Here is a 17,248-nt window from a genome sequence, read left to right as displayed (position 1 = left end):
CACAGGATAGGATTAGATACACAGCACAGCAGGCTGTATCACACAGGATAGGATTAGATACACAGGTCAGCAGACAGTATCACACAGGATAGGATTAGATACACAGCTCAGCAGGCAGTATCACACAGGATAGGATTAGATACACAGCTCAGCAGGGAGTATCACATAGGATTAGATACACAGCTCAGCAGGCGGTATCACACAGGATAGGATTAGATACACAGCTCAGCAGGGAGTATCACACAGGATAGGATTAGATACACAGCTCAGCAGACAGTATCACACAGGAGAGGATTAGATACACAGCTCAGCAGACAGTATCACACAGGATAGGATTAGATACACAGCTCAGCAGACAGTATCACACAGGAGAGGCTTAGATACACAGCTCAGCAGACAGTATCACACAGGATAGGATTAGATACACAGCTCAGCAGACAGTATCACAGGATAGGATTAGATACACAGCTCAGCAGACAGTATCACACAGGACAGGATTAGATACACAGCTCAGCAGACAGTATCACACAGGATAGGATTAGATACACAGCTCAGCAGACAGTATCACACAGGATAGGATTAGATACACAGCTCAGCAGACAGTATCACACAGGAGAGGATTAGATACACAGCTCAGCAGACAGTATCACACAGGATGGGATTAGATACACAGCTCAGCAGACAGTATCACACAGGAGAGGATTAGATACACAGCTCAGCAGACAGTATCACAGGATAGGATTAGATACACAGCTCAGCAGACAGTATCACACAGGATGGGATTAGATACACAGCTCAGCAGACAGTATCACACAGGATAGGATTAGATACACAGCTCAGCAGGGAGTATCACACAGGATAGGATTAGATACACAGCTCAGCAGGCAGTATCACACAGGATAGGATTAGATACACAGCTCAGCAGGCAGTATCACACAGGATAGGATTAGATACACAGCTCAGCAGACAGTATCACACAGGACAGGATTAGATACACAGCTCAGCAGACAGTATCACACAGGATAGGATTAGATACACAGCTCAGCAGACAGTATCACACAGGATAGGATTAGATACACAGCTCAGCAGACAGTATCACACAGGATAGGATTAGATACACAGCTCAGCAGACAGTATCACACAGGATAGGATTAGATACACGGCTCAGCAGACAGTATCACACAGGATAGGAATAGATACACAGCTCAGCAGACAGTATCACACAGGAGAGGCTTAGATACACAGCTCAGCAGACAGTATCACACAGGATAGGATTAGATACACAGCTCAGCAGACAGTATCACAGGATAGGATTAGATACACAGCTCAGCAGACAGTATCACACAGGACAGGATTAGATACACAGCTCAGCAGACAGTATCACACAGGATAGGATTAGATACACAGCTCAGCAGACAGTATCACACAGGAGAGGCTTAGATACACAGCTCAGCAGACAGTATCACACAGGATAGGATTAGATACACAGCTCAGCAGACAGTATCACAGGATAGGATTAGATACACAGCTCAGCAGACAGTATCACACAGGACAGGATTAGATACACAGCTCAGCAGACAGTATCACACAGGATAGGATTAGATACACCGCTCAGCAGACAGTATCACACAGGAGAGGATTAGATACACAGCTCAGCAGACAGTATCACACAGGATGGGATTAGATACAAAGCTCAGCAGACAGTATCACACAGGAGAGGATTAGATACACAGCTCAGCAGACAGTATCACAGGATAGGATTAGATACACAGCTCAGCAGACAGTATCACACAGGATGGGATTAGATACACAGCTCAGCAGACAGTATCACACAGGATAGGATTAGATACACAGCTCAGCAGACAGTATCACACAGGATAGGATTAGATACACAGCTCAGCAGTCAGTATCACACGGGATAGGATTAGATAGACTGCTCAGCAGACAGTATCACACAGAATAGGATTAGATACACAGCTCAGCAGACAGTATCACGCAGGATAGGATTAGATACACAGCTCAGCCATGTCTGGGTGTACTAACATGGCCGCCGGAGGTGTAGGGGGCGGGGCTAGTGCTGACTGACCAGTGTGCCGGGCGGGGCCAGCCCTGTGACGTCACACCGCAAAGCATGCTGGGAGAGGAAAACTCCAGGAACCTGAGGGAAAGAGGAAGTTCTGCTGGAAACGTCCTGTAAAGAGGCTCTGATGTCCGGACAGCGGGAGGGAGAGCCCCGGCATGAGGAGGAGCAGGTACCGGGGAGCCGGGGGCCGCAGTCAGTAGTGCAGTGTGTGATGTCTGTTACAGCTGGTGCTTCAGTAGTGCAGTGTGTGATGTCTGTAACAGCTGATGCTTCAGTAGTGCAGTGTGTGATGTCTGTCGCAGCTGGTGCTTCAGTAGTGCAGTGTGGGATGTCTGTCACAGCTGATGCTTCAGTAGTGCAGTGTATGATGTCTGTCACAGCTGGTGCTTTAGTAGTGCAGTGTATGATGTCTGTCACAGCTGGTGCTTCAGTAGTGCAGTGTATGATGTCTGTGGCAGTTGATGCTTCAGTAGTGCAGTGTGTGATGTTTGTCACAGTTGACGCTTCAGTAGTGCAGTGTGTGATGTCTGTCACAGCTGATGCTTCAGTAGTGCAGTGTATGATGTCTGTCACAGCTGGTGCTTCAGTAGTGCAGTGTGTGATGTCTGTCACAGCTGATGCTTCAGTAGTGCAGTGTGTGATGTCTGTCACAGCTGGTGCTTCAGTAGTGCAGTGTGTGATGTCTGTGGCAGTAGATGCTTCAGTAGTGCAGTGTATGATGTCTGTCACAGCTGGTGCTTCAGTAGTGCAGTGTATGATGTCTGTCACAGCTGGTGCTTCAGTAGTGCAGTGTGTGATGTCTGTCACAGCTGGTGCTTCAGTAGTGCAGTGTGTGATGTCTGTCACAGCTGGTGCTTCAGTAGTGCAGTGTGTGATGTCTTTTTTCTTAAAACAATGTTTTTATGGAGTTTCCAGTATATGTTGCTTGTTTTCCATGTGCCACATAACTAGATTGCAGTGAGATGGAGTCGGTCGGATACAATCATATAGCGCATAGAAAGAAAAAATTAAATACATAAAATAAATAAATAAATAAAACCTGATGAAGACGCTTCGGGCGGGGAGTGAGGATGGAGGAGGGAGAATAGGGGACAGCGTCCTCCACAGATCCCCCATAACAGCGTCCTCCACAGATCCCCCATAACAGCGTCCTCCACAGATCCCCCATAACAGCGTCCTCCACAGATCCCCCATAACTATGTCATACCCAGCCGCCTCAGCGGCTCATATAAGAAAATCCAAGCAAATAGACCTCTAGCACAATTCCCTTAAAATATCGTTATTGCAATTTTTAGGTCCCTAATCGCAGAAAATTCCCATATCGTGCAGCCCTAGCCTACAGCAACATTACAGGAGCTGCAGGAATATCTGGCCAGTCCTGGCTGTGTGGTCCATGTGACAACAATCTCCGTATTCTCCATATGTCTGGGTTATGGGGTAGAGGGCAAGACGAAAGCCTTTTCTTACCAAGAGAAACATCCAAGCCAGGCTACATTCTGCAGAAACACATCTGAAGTCTCCCAAAAGCAAGTGGGGAAAGGTGTTATGGTCTGAGGAAACCAAGGTGGAACTTTTTGGCCATAATTCCAAAAGATATGTTTGGTGCAAAAACAACACTGCCCATCCCCAGAAGAACCCCATCCCCACAGTGAAGCATGGTGGTGGCAGCATCATGCCAAGGGGCTGTTCTTCTTCAGCTGGAACTGGGGCCTTAGTTAAGCTAGAGGGAATTATGACCAGTTCCAAATACCGGTCAATATTGGCACAAAACCTTCAGGCTTCTGCTAGAAAGCTGAACATGAAGAGGAACGTCATCTTTCAGCATGACAACGACCCAAAGCATACATCCAAATCAACAAAGGAATGGCTTCACCAGAAGAAGATGAAAGTTTTGGAATGGCCCAGCCAGAGCCCAGACCTGAATCTGATTGACAATCTGTGGGGTGATCTGAAGAGGGCCGTGCCCAGGAGATGCCCTCGCAATCTGACAGATTTGGAGGGTTTTTGCAAAGAAGAGTCAAAATGTGCCGTGCTGATAGACTTCTACCCAAAAAGACTGAGTGCTGGAATAAAATCAGAAGGTGCTTCAACAAAGTATTAGTTTAACCTGTTAAGGACACAGGGCGTACAGGTACGTCCTGTGTAGTTCCGATCACCGCCGGGCGGCGATCAAAACAAAATCAATGAAATCAATCAGCAGGCACCCTGGGTCAATGCCAAGGGAGGTCCTGTGACCCCTCCGTATCGGTGATCGCTGCAAACCGCAGGTCAATTCAGACCTGCGGTTTGCAGCGCTTTCAGAAGTTTTTTGATCCCCCAGAAACTTCAAAATACCTTTATTTTAATGTGCGGTTAGTGCGGGCGGTGCTGGGGAGGGGGAGGGCAGGGGCGCGATCATCTGCCCGCCCCCTCTCTCAGGATCGCGGAGCGGTTTTAGCAGAGTGTCAGCACATTTCTGACACTCTGCTTGAAACGGCTGACATCATCACACAGATGTCAGCTGTTTAACCCCTTCCATGTTGCGGTCTGTAGCGACCGCTGTATGGAAGAGGTTAACAGGGAGGGAGCTCCCTCTCCCATCGGGGACTGCTGTGCCTTTTCAGCCCCTGATGGGAGACGGAGGGGGCCCCCCTCCCTCCCCATCACCCGCTTCTACGTTGTGGCAGCGAGTGATGGTTACCATGGCAACAGGACGCCTTCACAGGCTTCCTGCTGTCCATTGTGCTGATTAGACTTCTGCTAAAGTAAAAATACAGTACAATACACTATATAGTGTACTGTATTATACAGTCATCAGACCCACTGGATCTTCAAGAACCAAGTGGGTCTGGGTCAAAAAAAATAAAAGAAAAAATTTTAAAAAATGTTAATATAAAAAACATTTATCACTGATTTAAAAATGAAAAAAATTAAATTCCCTACACATGTATGATATCACCGCGTCCGTAACGACCTGATCTATAAAACGGTCATGTTACTTTCCCTGCACGGTGAACACCATAAAAAATAAAAACTATGATGAAATTGAAATTTTGTCCACCCTACTTCCCAAATAATGTATGTACACCAAAATAATACCAATCAAACCTTCACCTGATCCCACAAAAAATGAGCCCCTACATGAGACTATGGCCCATAAAATAAAAAAACTATGGCTCTCAGACTAAAACATGATTTTTTTTTTTGTTTCAAAAATGCTTTTTTATGTTAAACGTAAAAAAAAAAAAAAAAGTAGACATATTAGGTATCGCCGCGTCCGTAAGAACCTGCTCTATAAAAGTACCACATGACCTAAACCCTGAGGTGAACACCTTAAAAAAAAAAAAAAAAAAAATGTCAAAAAAGCCATTTTTTGTCACCTCACATCACAAAAAGTGTAAAAAAAAAAATATAAAAACTATGCTAAAAAACCATTTGTTTTGTCACCTCACATCACAAAAAAGTGATCAAAAAGGCGTATGCCTCCTACAGCGGTGCCAATCTAACCGTCATCTCATCCCGCAAAATTGATACTCAACCTGAGACAATCGCCTAAAAACTGAAAAAACTAAGGCTCTCAAACTATGGAGACACTAAAATATTTTAATTCTTTTTCAAAAATGATATTATTGTGTAAAACCTAAATAAATCAAAAAAAAAGGTATACATATTAGGTATCTCCGCGTCCGTAAGAACCTGCTCTATAAAAATAGCACATGATATAACCTGTCAGATGAACGTTGTAAATAATAAAAACTGTGCCAAAACAGATTTTTTTGGGCAAATTTTCCATTTTAATCCTTTTTTCCCCGTAACAAAGCAAGGGTTAACAGCCAAAAAATGCAATATTTATTGCCCTGATTCTGTAGTTTACAGAAATGCCCGTAAACTGCTGTACGGGCACACGGCAGGGCGCAGAAGGAAAGGCAGTTTTTGCTGGACTGTTTTTTTGATACCATGTACCATTTAAAGCCCAAAAAATGTCCCATTAGAAACTCCAAAAAATGACCCCATTTAAGAAACTACACCCCTCAAGGTATTTAAAACTGATTTTACAAGCTTTGTTAACCCTTTAAGTGTTCCACAAGAGTTAATGGCAAATGGAGATGAAATTTCAGAAATTCTATTTTTTGTTACTTTGTCTCACAAAAAGTGTAATATAGAGCAACTAAAAATCATATGTACCCGTCACTTTTTTGAAGTTTCTACTCTAGGGGTGCATCAGGGGGGCTTCAAATGGTGCATGGTATCAAAAAACCAGTCCAGCAAAATCTGCCTTCCAAAAACCATATGGCATTCCTTTTCTTCTGCGCCCTGCCGTGTGCCCGTACAGCTTTTTACGACCACATATGGGGCATTTCTGTAAACTACAAAATCAGGGCAATAAATATTAAGTTTTTGGTTTGGCTGTTAACCCTTGCTTTGTTACTGGAAAAAATGGATTCAAATGGAAAATTTGCCAAAAAAAATCAAAATTCTGAAATTTTATCTCCATTTGCCATTAACTGTTGTGGAACACCTAAAGGGTTAACATCGTTTGTAAAATCCGTTTTAAATACCTTGAGGGGTGCATTTTTGGGTGGTTTCTAAAAACTTCCATGAACTCGCCATGCCCATCAGCGAATACCTTGGGGTCTCTTCTTTCCAAAATGGGGTCACTTGTGGGGTAGTTATACTGCCCTGGCATTTTAGGGGCCTAAATGTGTGGTAAGTAGTTTGAAATCAAAATGTGTAAAAAATGACCAGTGAAATCCTAAAGGTGCTCTTTGGAATGTGGGCCCCTTTGCCCACCTAGGCTGCAAAAAAGTGCCACACATGTGGTATCGCCGTACTCAGGAGAAGTTGGGGAATGTGTTTTGGGGTGTCATTTTACATATACCCATGCTGGGTGAGATAAATATCTTGGTCAAATGCCAACTTTGTATAAAAAAATGGGAAAAGTTGTCTTTTGCCAAGATATTTCTCTCACCCAGCATGGGTATATGTAAAATGACACCCCAAAACACATTCCCCAACTTCTCCTGAGTACGGAACTCAGGAACTCGCCATGCCCCTCACACATGTGGTATCGCCGTATTCAGGAGAAGTTAGGCAATGTGTTTTGGGGTGTCATTTTACATATACCCATGCTGGGTGAGAGAAGTATCTCGGCAAAAGACAACTTTTCCAATTTTTTTATACAAAGTTGGCATTTGATCAAGATATTTATCTCACCCAGCATGGGTATATGTAAAATGACACCCCAAAACACATTGCCCAACTTCTCCTGAGTACGGCGATACCAGATGTGTGACACTTTTTTGCAGCCTAGATGCGCAAAGGGGCCCACATTCCTTTTATGAGGGCATTTTTAGACATTTGGATCCCAGACTTCTTCTCACGCTTTAGGGCCCCTAGAATGCCAGGGCAGTATAACTACCCCACATGTGACCCCATTTTGGAAAGAAGACACCCCAAGGTATTCAATGAGGGGCATGGCGAGTTCATAGAATTTTTTATTTTTTTGGAACAAGTTAGCGGAAATTGATTTTATTTATTTTTTTCTCACAAAGTCTCCCTTTCCGCTAACTTGGGACAAAAATTTCAATCTTTCATGGACTCAATATGCCCCTCACGGAATACCTGGGGGTGTCTTCTTTCCGAAATGGGGTCACATGTGGGGTATTTATACTGCCCTGGCATTCTAGGGGCCCTAAAGCGTGAGAAGAAGTCTGGAATATAAATGTCTAAAATTTTTTACACATTTGGATTCCGTGAGGGGTAGGGTGAGTTCATGTGAGATTTAATTTTTTGACACAAGTTAGTGGAATATGAGACTTTGTAAGAAAAAAAATATAATTTCCGCTAACTTGGGCCAAAAAAATGTCTGAATGGAGCCTTACAGGGGGGTGATCAATGACAGGGGGGGTGATCAGTGACAGGGGGGGTGATCAATGACAGGGGGGGGGGGGGATCAATGACAGGGGGGTGATCAGTGACAGGGGGGGTGATCAGTGACAGGGGGGGTGATCAGTGACAGGGGGGGTGATCAATGACAGGGGGGTGATCAGGGAGTCTATATGGGGTGATCACCCCCCTGTCATTGATCACCCCCCCCTGTAAGGCTCCATTCAGATGTCCGTATGTGTTTTGCGGATCCGATCCATGTATTCGTGGATCCGTAAAAAACATACGGACATCTGAATGCAGCCTTACAGGGGGGTGATCAGTGACAGGGGGGGTGATCAGTGACAGGGGGGGTGATCAGTGACAGGGGGGGTGATCAATGACAGGGGGGTGATCAGGGAGTCTATATGGGGTGATCACCCCCCTGTCATTGATCACCCCCCCCTGTAAGGCTCCATTCAGATGTCCGTATGTGTTTTGCGGATCCGATCCATGTATCAGTGGATCCGTAAAAAACATACGGACATCTGAATGCAGCCTTACAGGGGGGTGATCAATGACAGGGGGGTGATCAGGGAGTCTATATGGGGTGATCAATGACAGGGGGGTGATCAATGACAGGGGGGTGATCAGGGAGTCTATATGGGGTGATCACCACAGTCATTGATCACCCCCCTATAAGGCTCCATTCAGATGTCCGTATGTGTTTTGCGGATCCGATCCATCTATCCGTGGATCCGTAAAAATCATACGGACATCTGAATGCAGCCTGACAGGGGGGGGGTGATCAATGACAGGGGGGTGATCAGGGAGTCTATATGGGGTGATCACCCCCCCCCCCGGAAGGCTCCAGGGAGACGCCTGTATGTGTTTTGCGGATCCGATCCATCTATCAGTGGATCCGTAAAAATCATGCGGACATCTGAATGGAGTTTTACAGGGGGGTGATCAGGGAGTCTATATGGGGTGATCACCACAGTCATTGATCACCCCCCTGTAAGGCTCCATTCAGACGTCCGGATGCGTTTTGCGGATCCGATCCATCTATCAGTGGATCAGTAAAAATCATGCGGACGTCTGAATGCAGCCTTACAGGGGGATGATCAATGACAGGGGGGTGATCAGGGAGTCTATATAGGGTGATCAAGGGTGAATAAGGGGTTAATAAGTGACAGGGGGGGGTGTAGTGTAGTGGTGCTTGGTGCTACATATTACTGAGCTGCCTGTGTCCTCTGGTGGTCGATCCAAACAAAGGGGACCACCAGAGGACCAGGTAGCAGGTATATTAGACGCTGTTATCAAAACAGCGTCTAATATACCTGTTAGGGGTTAAAAAAAACACATCTCCAGCCTGCCAGCGAACGATCGCCGCTGGCAGGCTGGAGATCCACTCGCTTACCTTCCGATCCTGTGTGCGCGCGTTCACAGGAAATCTCGCGAGATGACGCATATATGCTTGACTGTGCGCAGGGCTGCCGCCTCCGGAACGCGATCCTGCGTTAGGCGGTTAAAAAGTGGGTTTTTGAAAATTTCTGAAAAATTTCAAGATTTGCTTCTAAACTTCTAAGCCTTGTAACGTCCCCAAAAAATAAAATGTCATTCCCCAAATGATCCAAACATGAAGTGGACATATGGGGAATGTAAAGTAATAACTATGTTTGTAGGTATTACTATGTATTATAGAAGTAGAGAAATTGAAACTTGGAAATTTGCTAATTTTGGGTAAATTTGGTATTTTTTTTATAAATAAAAAATAATTTTTTTTTACTCCATGAAGTACAATATGTGATGGAAAAATCTGTCTCCGAACGGCCGGGATAAGTCAAAGCGTTTTGAAGTTATTCACACATTTGCAAAAAATGGTCTGGTCCTTAGGGTGAAAATGAGCCCGGTCCCTAAGGGGTTAAGGGTGTGCACACTTATGCAACCCTATTATTTTAGTTTTATATTTTTTCTTCCCTCCACCTAAAAGATTTCAGTTTGGTTTTTCAATTGAGTTGTACAGTTTATAGGTCACATTAAAGGGATTCTGTCACCAGGTTTCACCCCTGTCAGCTAAACATATGCTGATGTTCAGGGCGTCTTCACGATTCCTAATGTCGGCTTATAAATGTCATCTGTGGACTTAGGTTAGTAAAAGCTGTTTTTTAGCTAAATGTCAGTCAAACAAATAAGGTGCCCAAGGGGATGTTAATGGATACAAGGTGCCGGCCGCACCCACCGCCGTTCGTGCCCAGCGCCGCCTTTCCGGACTTCTGCGCCGCCTCCTAATCCTCTGTGGCCTCTCACACCCCCCCCTCCCCCCTCCTTCTGCGCCGCCTCATCTCGCGCATACAAGGGTTGAGCGAAGTGCCAGCGCATGCGCACTTCGCTGTAAGAAGCCAAATGGAGAAGTCTGCACGGGCGCATCAGGCAGAGCCCTGTGCGCAAGCGCGAGATCTTACAGCAGAAGGAGGGGGAGGGAGGGAGAGCGAGAGGCGGCACAGAGGATTAGGAGGCGGCGCAGAAGTCCGGAAAGGCGGCGCTGGGCACGAACAGCGGTGGGTGCGGCGGGCATCTTGCACCCATTAACATCCCCTTGGGCACCTTATTTGTTTGACTGACATTTAGCTAAAAAACAGCTTTTACTAACCTAAGTCCACAGATGACATTTATAAGCCGACATTAGGAATCGTGAAGACGCCCTGAACATCAGCATATGTTTAGCTGACAGGGGTCAAACCTGGTGACAGAATCCCTTTAAAGGTGGAAAAAGATCTGAAATTATTTATCTTTGTCTTATTTTTTTACATCACAGAAACCTGACATTTTAATAGGGGTGTGTAGACTTTATATATCCACTGTATATACAGAACCTACATACAGACTGTATATATAAAGTATATACAGAACCTACATAAAGACTGTATATATAAAGTATATACAGAACCTACATACAGACTGTATATATAAAGTATATACAGAACCTACATACAGACTGTGTATATAAAGTATATACAGAACCTACATACAGACTGTGTATATAAAGTATATACAGAACCTACATACAGACTGTGTATATAAAGTATATACAGAACCTACATACAGACTGTATATATAAAGTATATACAGAACCTACATACAGACTGTGTATATAAAGTATATACAGAACCTACATACAGACTGTATATATAAAGTATATACAGAACCTACATACAGACTGTGTATATAAAGTATATACAGAACCTACATACAGACTGTGTATATAAAGTATATACAGAACCTACATACAGACTGTATATATAAAGTATATACAGAACCTACATACAGACTGTGTATATAAAGTATATACAGAACCTACATACAGACTGTGTATATAAAGTATATACAGAACCTACATACAGACTGTGTATATAAAGTATATACAGAACCTACATACAGACTGTATATATAAAGTATATACAGAACCTACATACAGACTGTATATATAAAGTATATACAGAACCTACATACAGACTGTATATATAAAGTATATACAGAACCTACATACAGACTGTGTATATAAAGTATATACAGAACCTACATAAAGACTGTATATATAAAGTATATACAGAACCTACATACAGACTGTATATATAAAGTATATACAGAACCTACATACAGACTGTGTATATAAAGTATATACAGAACCTACATACAGACTGTATATATAAAGTATATACAGAACCTACATACAGACTGTATATATAAAGTATATACAGAACCTACATAAAGACTGTGTATATAAAGTATATACAGAACCTACATACAGACTGTATATATAAAGTATATACAGAACCTACATACAGACTGTGTATATAAAGTATATACAGAACCTACATAAAGACTGTATATATAAAGTATATACAGAACCTACATACAGACTGTGTATATAAAGTATATACAGAACCTACATACAGACTGTATATATAAAGTATATACAGAACCTACATAAAGACTGTATATATAAAGTATATACAGAACCTACATACAGACTGTATATATAAAGTATATACAGAACCTACATAAAGACTGTATATATAAAGTATATACAGAACCTACATACAGACTGTATATATAAAGTATATACAGAACCTACATACAGACTGTATATATAAAGTATATACAGAACCTACATACAGACTGTATATATAAAGTATATACAGAACCTACATACAGACTGTATATATAAAGTATATACAGAACCTACATACAGACTGTATATATAAAGTATATACAGAACCTACATACAGACTGTATATATACACTGGGGTGATTTTGATTCCCAGGAACACTACTGAGTGATTGGTTCATTGAAATGGGGTGGTTTTTTGTAGGTTATCTTGCAAACGAGCCGTTAATGAAACATTAAGGACTATTAATTTAGAAAAGTTCACTGAGAACCTGGACCTGTGCGATAGGATTACTAGACACAGCCATCACTCCGTCTATGAAAGGAGCTGGGATTCCAAATTGTGATAGCACTTGGGACATGAATATCCAATCTACCCTGTCAAATGCCTTTTCGGCATCTATACTTAACAAGGCTAAAGGCTTTGAAGAACTTTTTGCATGTTGTATGAGTTGTATCAGTCTTGCAATGTTGTTCTTTCCTTCCCTTCCAGGAACAAAGCCTACTTGCTCTGGTGATATGAGGTCAGGCAAAAACACTCCATCTGTTGGCCAACATTTTGGCATATAGTTTAATATCATTATTGAGGACTGCGATCGGTCGGTAACTGGAACATAAAGAATGGTCTTTGTGTGGTTTTGGAATGATAGATATTTGAGCTGAAAGCATGGCACCAGAGAAGGCTTTACTCTGTTGCGCTGCATTGCAAACTGCCAGTAAACGGGGCAAGAGTATGTTTTTAAAAGAGTTGTAGTAATATATAGGTAGGCCATCCGGCCAGGGCTTTAGTTTTATGGAGATTCTTTTAGGGCTGATTGTAGTTCTATAAGGGAGAAGGGACGTTCTAATTTTTGGGCCTGTTCTAGTTTGGGAGGGGGGGGGGAGATTCAACGTGCTGAGCCAATTTTTGACTTGCTGGGCTTTATTCTCTTTTGTATAAGGGACATTAATATAGCTTACTGTAGTATTCGCAAAACGGTTTCGCCATTAGGCTACATTCACACTAGCGACATGGACCTCCGGCAGGCTGTTCCGTCGGGTGAACAGCCTGTCGGATCCGTCCTGCCGCTAGTGACCGTGTGCCTCCGGACTGCCGCTCCGTCCCCATTGACTATAATAGGGGCGGAGTTCCGGCAGCGCACAGCGAGAGGCTGCCGGAATAAAACTACGATATTTCCGACATTTATTCCGGCAGCCTCTCGCCGTGGGCTGCCGTGCCTCGCTGGAACTCCGCCCCCGCTTCCATTATAGTCAATGGGAACGGAGCGGCCGTCCGGGGGCACACGTTCACTAGCGGCAGGACGGATCCAACAGGTTGTTCACCCATCGGAACAGCCTGCCGGAGGTCCGTGGCGCCAGTGTGAAAGTAGCCTAAGATCCGTTTTACGATATTCTTGCATGAGGGAGATAAAGGAGGCTACTCTCCTTTTCTTTATTTTGGACCGTAGTATCTTTGTTGCTTTATTGCCATGGCCATAAAATTGATATTGAGTAGATAAAAGTAGCTTAGCAGTGCAAGTATTTAATACTTTTTTTAACTCTGATCTCAGGGTGTCCAGGCGCGTCAATACCTCTTTCGCTAGGGATCTTTTTGTGTAATAGTTCTAAGGCTGAAATCTGAGATGAGAGATCCTGTACTCTTGCCGGCCTTTGTTTTTTGACCAAGGCAATAAAATGACCTCTCACGACAGATTTATGAGTCTGAGATGTCAGGAGATTCATTCAGACGGAAGTATTCCTCCAAGTGACCAGTTAGTTTGGCGGTATGGGAACCACCTAGCAAGGTTTCATTCAGTCGCCATCGTAACTCTGAGACATGCATTCCTGGTATTACAATGTTAAAAAAAAAAATGGGAGCGTGGTCAGATAGGAGTATGCTTCCAATTTGCGAAGAAATACAATGTTGAAGGGAGTGTGCTGGAAGAAAAATGTAATCCTCCCTTTGTATGAGTGGTGAGCAGCTGAAAAATATGTATTGTCTTTATCGTTTGGATGCATTGTGCGCCACACGTCCACTAGACCCTGGGAGGAAAGAGCATTTTTGATCTTGTGCAGGGATGACAAAGACATGGCTGAAGATCCGGTCAAACAATCTAGACCTGGGACCATAGCCACAATAAGGTCTCCACCTAACATAATTAACCCTTTGGCGAAATCGCCAAATTTAGCAATAGCTTGGCAAAGCCAGGGAGCTTGTGCAGCATTAGGTGCATAGATCTTCGCAAACATCTGAGGCCCTACAGTACCCTTGATATCGATATACCTGCCTTCCCCGTCAACCATAGTCGGATGATGGACAAAGGGAGTCTTTTTATGAAACTCTATGCTGACCCCTTTTGATGCAGTGTGCGGGGAGGGGGCTATGAAACCACTGACTGTATAGTTGATGGGACAATTTTGAGATATGGTTGACGCGGAAGTGGGACTCCTGTATCAGGGCCACGTCTACTTTCTTTTTGTGTAGGAAGTGGCATACCTGGCTTCGTTTTGATGGGGCATTAAGTCCTCTGACATTGAGCGTACATACCTGCAGACTAGCCATAGATGAGAGCATACAAGCACCATACCATATTGTCAGACCTGTACCGTCTCATGGGGTGTGGGGGGGAAAAGGCTGGGGTAGAGGGAAAACTTAGTACAACAAAGCAAAGCATTGCAGTAAAGAAAGAAGTCAGCGTAAGCCATCAGCAACATATGAACTCGTGAACCTGAGGTCCATACACTGCGGCCTAGTGTCCTTGGCGGGCAGTATGTAGAGAGCAGTTAAGATACTCCTTGTGAAGTTGTAGGTGTAGTGCGGCCGACTGTGGCACTCTCCCAAGCTAGGAAAAACCGCTCCCCATTGAATGAGAACTTGCATGCAACATAAAGTAGTGAGAAAGAAGGCGTTCCCGACATATAGAATGATAAAACATGTTAGAGAGGGTAAGGGCTGAGATGGAGGTTGAAAGAAAGAGTAGAGAGAAGCTTATAGAAGAAGCCCATGTGAGGATCGTATCGTATAGCCTGAGCTAGGAGAAAACTATAGTTAGTCAATATTTCTGGTTTCAATCCTTGGAGTCTGAAGTCCAGAGGTCTTCTTTTGTCTCTGCGGCTTGACTGGAACGGCTTGCCAAGGGTCTGTCGCAGGTAGAGGAGGCAATGAGACAACGTTTTTTGCCGGGCACCAATCTGGAATGTTGAAGTTAGGAATGTCCAGGGCTTCCTAAGCTCTCCCTAGATCGGCGTGCGCGCGGATGACAAATTTGCGGTTAGGAGTATTGATCAGAAGAGCAAAGGGATGCAGCCACCTGTAAGACACTTGGCGTTTTTGGAGGACCTCCAATAGGGGTTTTACCATACGCCTTTTGTTGAGGGTCATCTCTGGGAGAGGTCTTGGAATACAGTTATTGTTGACCCATCAATTTCCAATGCCCTATTGGATCGGGCCGCTGCCATTATTTTCTCCTTGGTCAAAAAGTTTGTTAGGCGACATATCACGTATCATGACATATCACGTCTGTGGGAGGCTCTTGAGGCTTTGGCGCCGGACGGAAGGCGCTGTGGATTCTGTTCATGCTGAATTCGTCTAATGTTTCAGAGGGGACCAGGCGTTCAAAAAGCTGCGTAATTGTGGTGCGCAGCGTGTCCGGGCCTATGGTTTCAGGGACCCCTTTGAGTCTTATATTGTTGCGTCTCCCCCTATTGTCCTGATCTTCGATTAGGGAGTATAAATAGTTTATATGAGCCTGTGCGTTGTCCAGATTATGTGACCGAATTCGGTTGTTGCCCTCTGAGCATCTTCCAGTGCGTCGACCCGGGTACCTAGGTGTCGCATATCCTGCTTTATTTCCTGCAGGTCTTGCCGGATAGGTTCTAGGGCCGCGGTAAGTAGACCCTTCATGAATTCTCTGGAGACCGGTAAGTCTTCTGCAGCCGATGCGTCATCTCGTTCGCTGTCTCTTTCAGCTTCTCCTCCCGCCATGAGGGCCGTGCTTCTCGCCGACGCCATCTTGGTGTCACCTCTGGATTCTGCTCTCTTGATGAATCTGCCCATGTCGCTTTGGCTAGCAGACATTTTCAGTCTGCCAGGGGTGTCTTTGCTTCTTTCTCTAGTGATTTTGCCCATAGCTGCTGTAATAAATGCTGTAATTTGCCTGCTTTACATGGGCCTGCAGCGGAGCTCACGGATCGGCGTGCATTCAGCTCGGCCGCTAGACTCCGCCCCCCTGCAGGGTGTTATGTCGGAGGCAGCTGATGCTTCAGTAGTGCAGTGTATTATGTCTGAGGCAGCTGATGCTTCAGTAGTGCAGTGTGTTATGTCTGAGGCAGCTGATGCTTCAGTAGTGCAGTGTGTTATGTCTGAGGAGCTGATGCTTCAGTAGTGCAGTGTATTTTGTCTGTCACCTGATGCTTCAGTAGTGCAGTTTATTTTGTCTGTCACCTGATGCTTCAGTAGTGCAGTGTATTATGTCTGTCAGCTGGTGCTTCAGTAGTACAGTGTATTATGTCTGAGGCAGCTGATGCTTCAGTAGTGCAGTGTATGATGTCTGTCACAGCTGATGCTTCAGTAGTGCAGTGTATTCTGTCTGAGGCAGCTGATGCTTCAGTAGTGCAGTGTATTCTGTCTGAGGAGCTGATGCTTCAGTAGTGCAGTCTGTTATGTCTGAGGCAGCTGATGCTTCAGTAGTGCAGTGTATTATGTCTGTCACAGCTGGTGCTTCAGTAGTGCAGTGTATGATGTCTGTCACAGCTGGTGCTTCAGTAGTGCAGTGTGTGATGTCTGTCACAGCTGATGCTTCAGTAGTGCAGTGTGTTATGTCTGAGGAGCTGATGCTTCAGTAGTGCAGTGTATTTTGTCTGTCACCTGATGCTTCAGTAGTGCAGTTTATTTTGTCTGTCACCTGATGCTTCAGTAGTACAGTGTATTATGTCTGAGGCAGCTGATGCTTCAGTAGTGCAGTGTATTCTGTCTGAGGCAGCTGATGCTTCAGTAGTGCAGTGTATTCTGTCTGAGGCAGCTGATGCTTCAGTAGTGCAGTGTATTCTGTCTGAGGAGCTGATGCTTCAGTAGTGCAGTCTGTTATGTCTGAGGCAGCTGATGCTTCAGTAGTGCAGTGTATTATGTCTGTCACAGCTGGTGCTTCAGTAGTGCAGTGTATGATGTCTGT

The 17,248-nt window shown here is 44.4% G+C and overlaps 1 protein-coding gene across 4 annotated transcripts in view; it reads left to right on the top strand.

Moving 5' to 3' along the window:
* Positions 1-2,081: 2,081 nt before the first annotated feature.
* The window catches only part of LOC121000844 (gastrula zinc finger protein XlCGF26.1-like), a 96,519-nt gene continuing 81,352 nt past the window's right edge, over positions 2,082-17,248 (top strand). For 2 of the 4 annotated variants that reach the window (XM_040431562.1, XM_040431559.1), the window contains exon 1: positions 2,082-2,245. In XM_040431562.1, the coding sequence (XP_040287496.1) occupies positions 2,208-2,245 (38 nt within the window). In that variant the 5' untranslated portion in view covers positions 2,082-2,207. Of the gene's footprint in view, positions 2,247-17,248 lie in introns of all 4 variants that reach the window. The other 2 variants (XM_040431560.1, XM_040431561.1) reach the window with 2 other exon arrangements.

The sequence above is a fragment of the Bufo bufo genome, chromosome 5 (genome assembly GCF_905171765.1).
Source record: "Bufo bufo chromosome 5, aBufBuf1.1, whole genome shotgun sequence".
Classification (NCBI taxonomy): domain Eukaryota; kingdom Metazoa; phylum Chordata; class Amphibia; order Anura; family Bufonidae; genus Bufo; species Bufo bufo.
The sequence above is the reverse complement of the archived record's forward strand: the minus strand, read 5'-3'. Positions and strand labels throughout refer to the sequence as shown.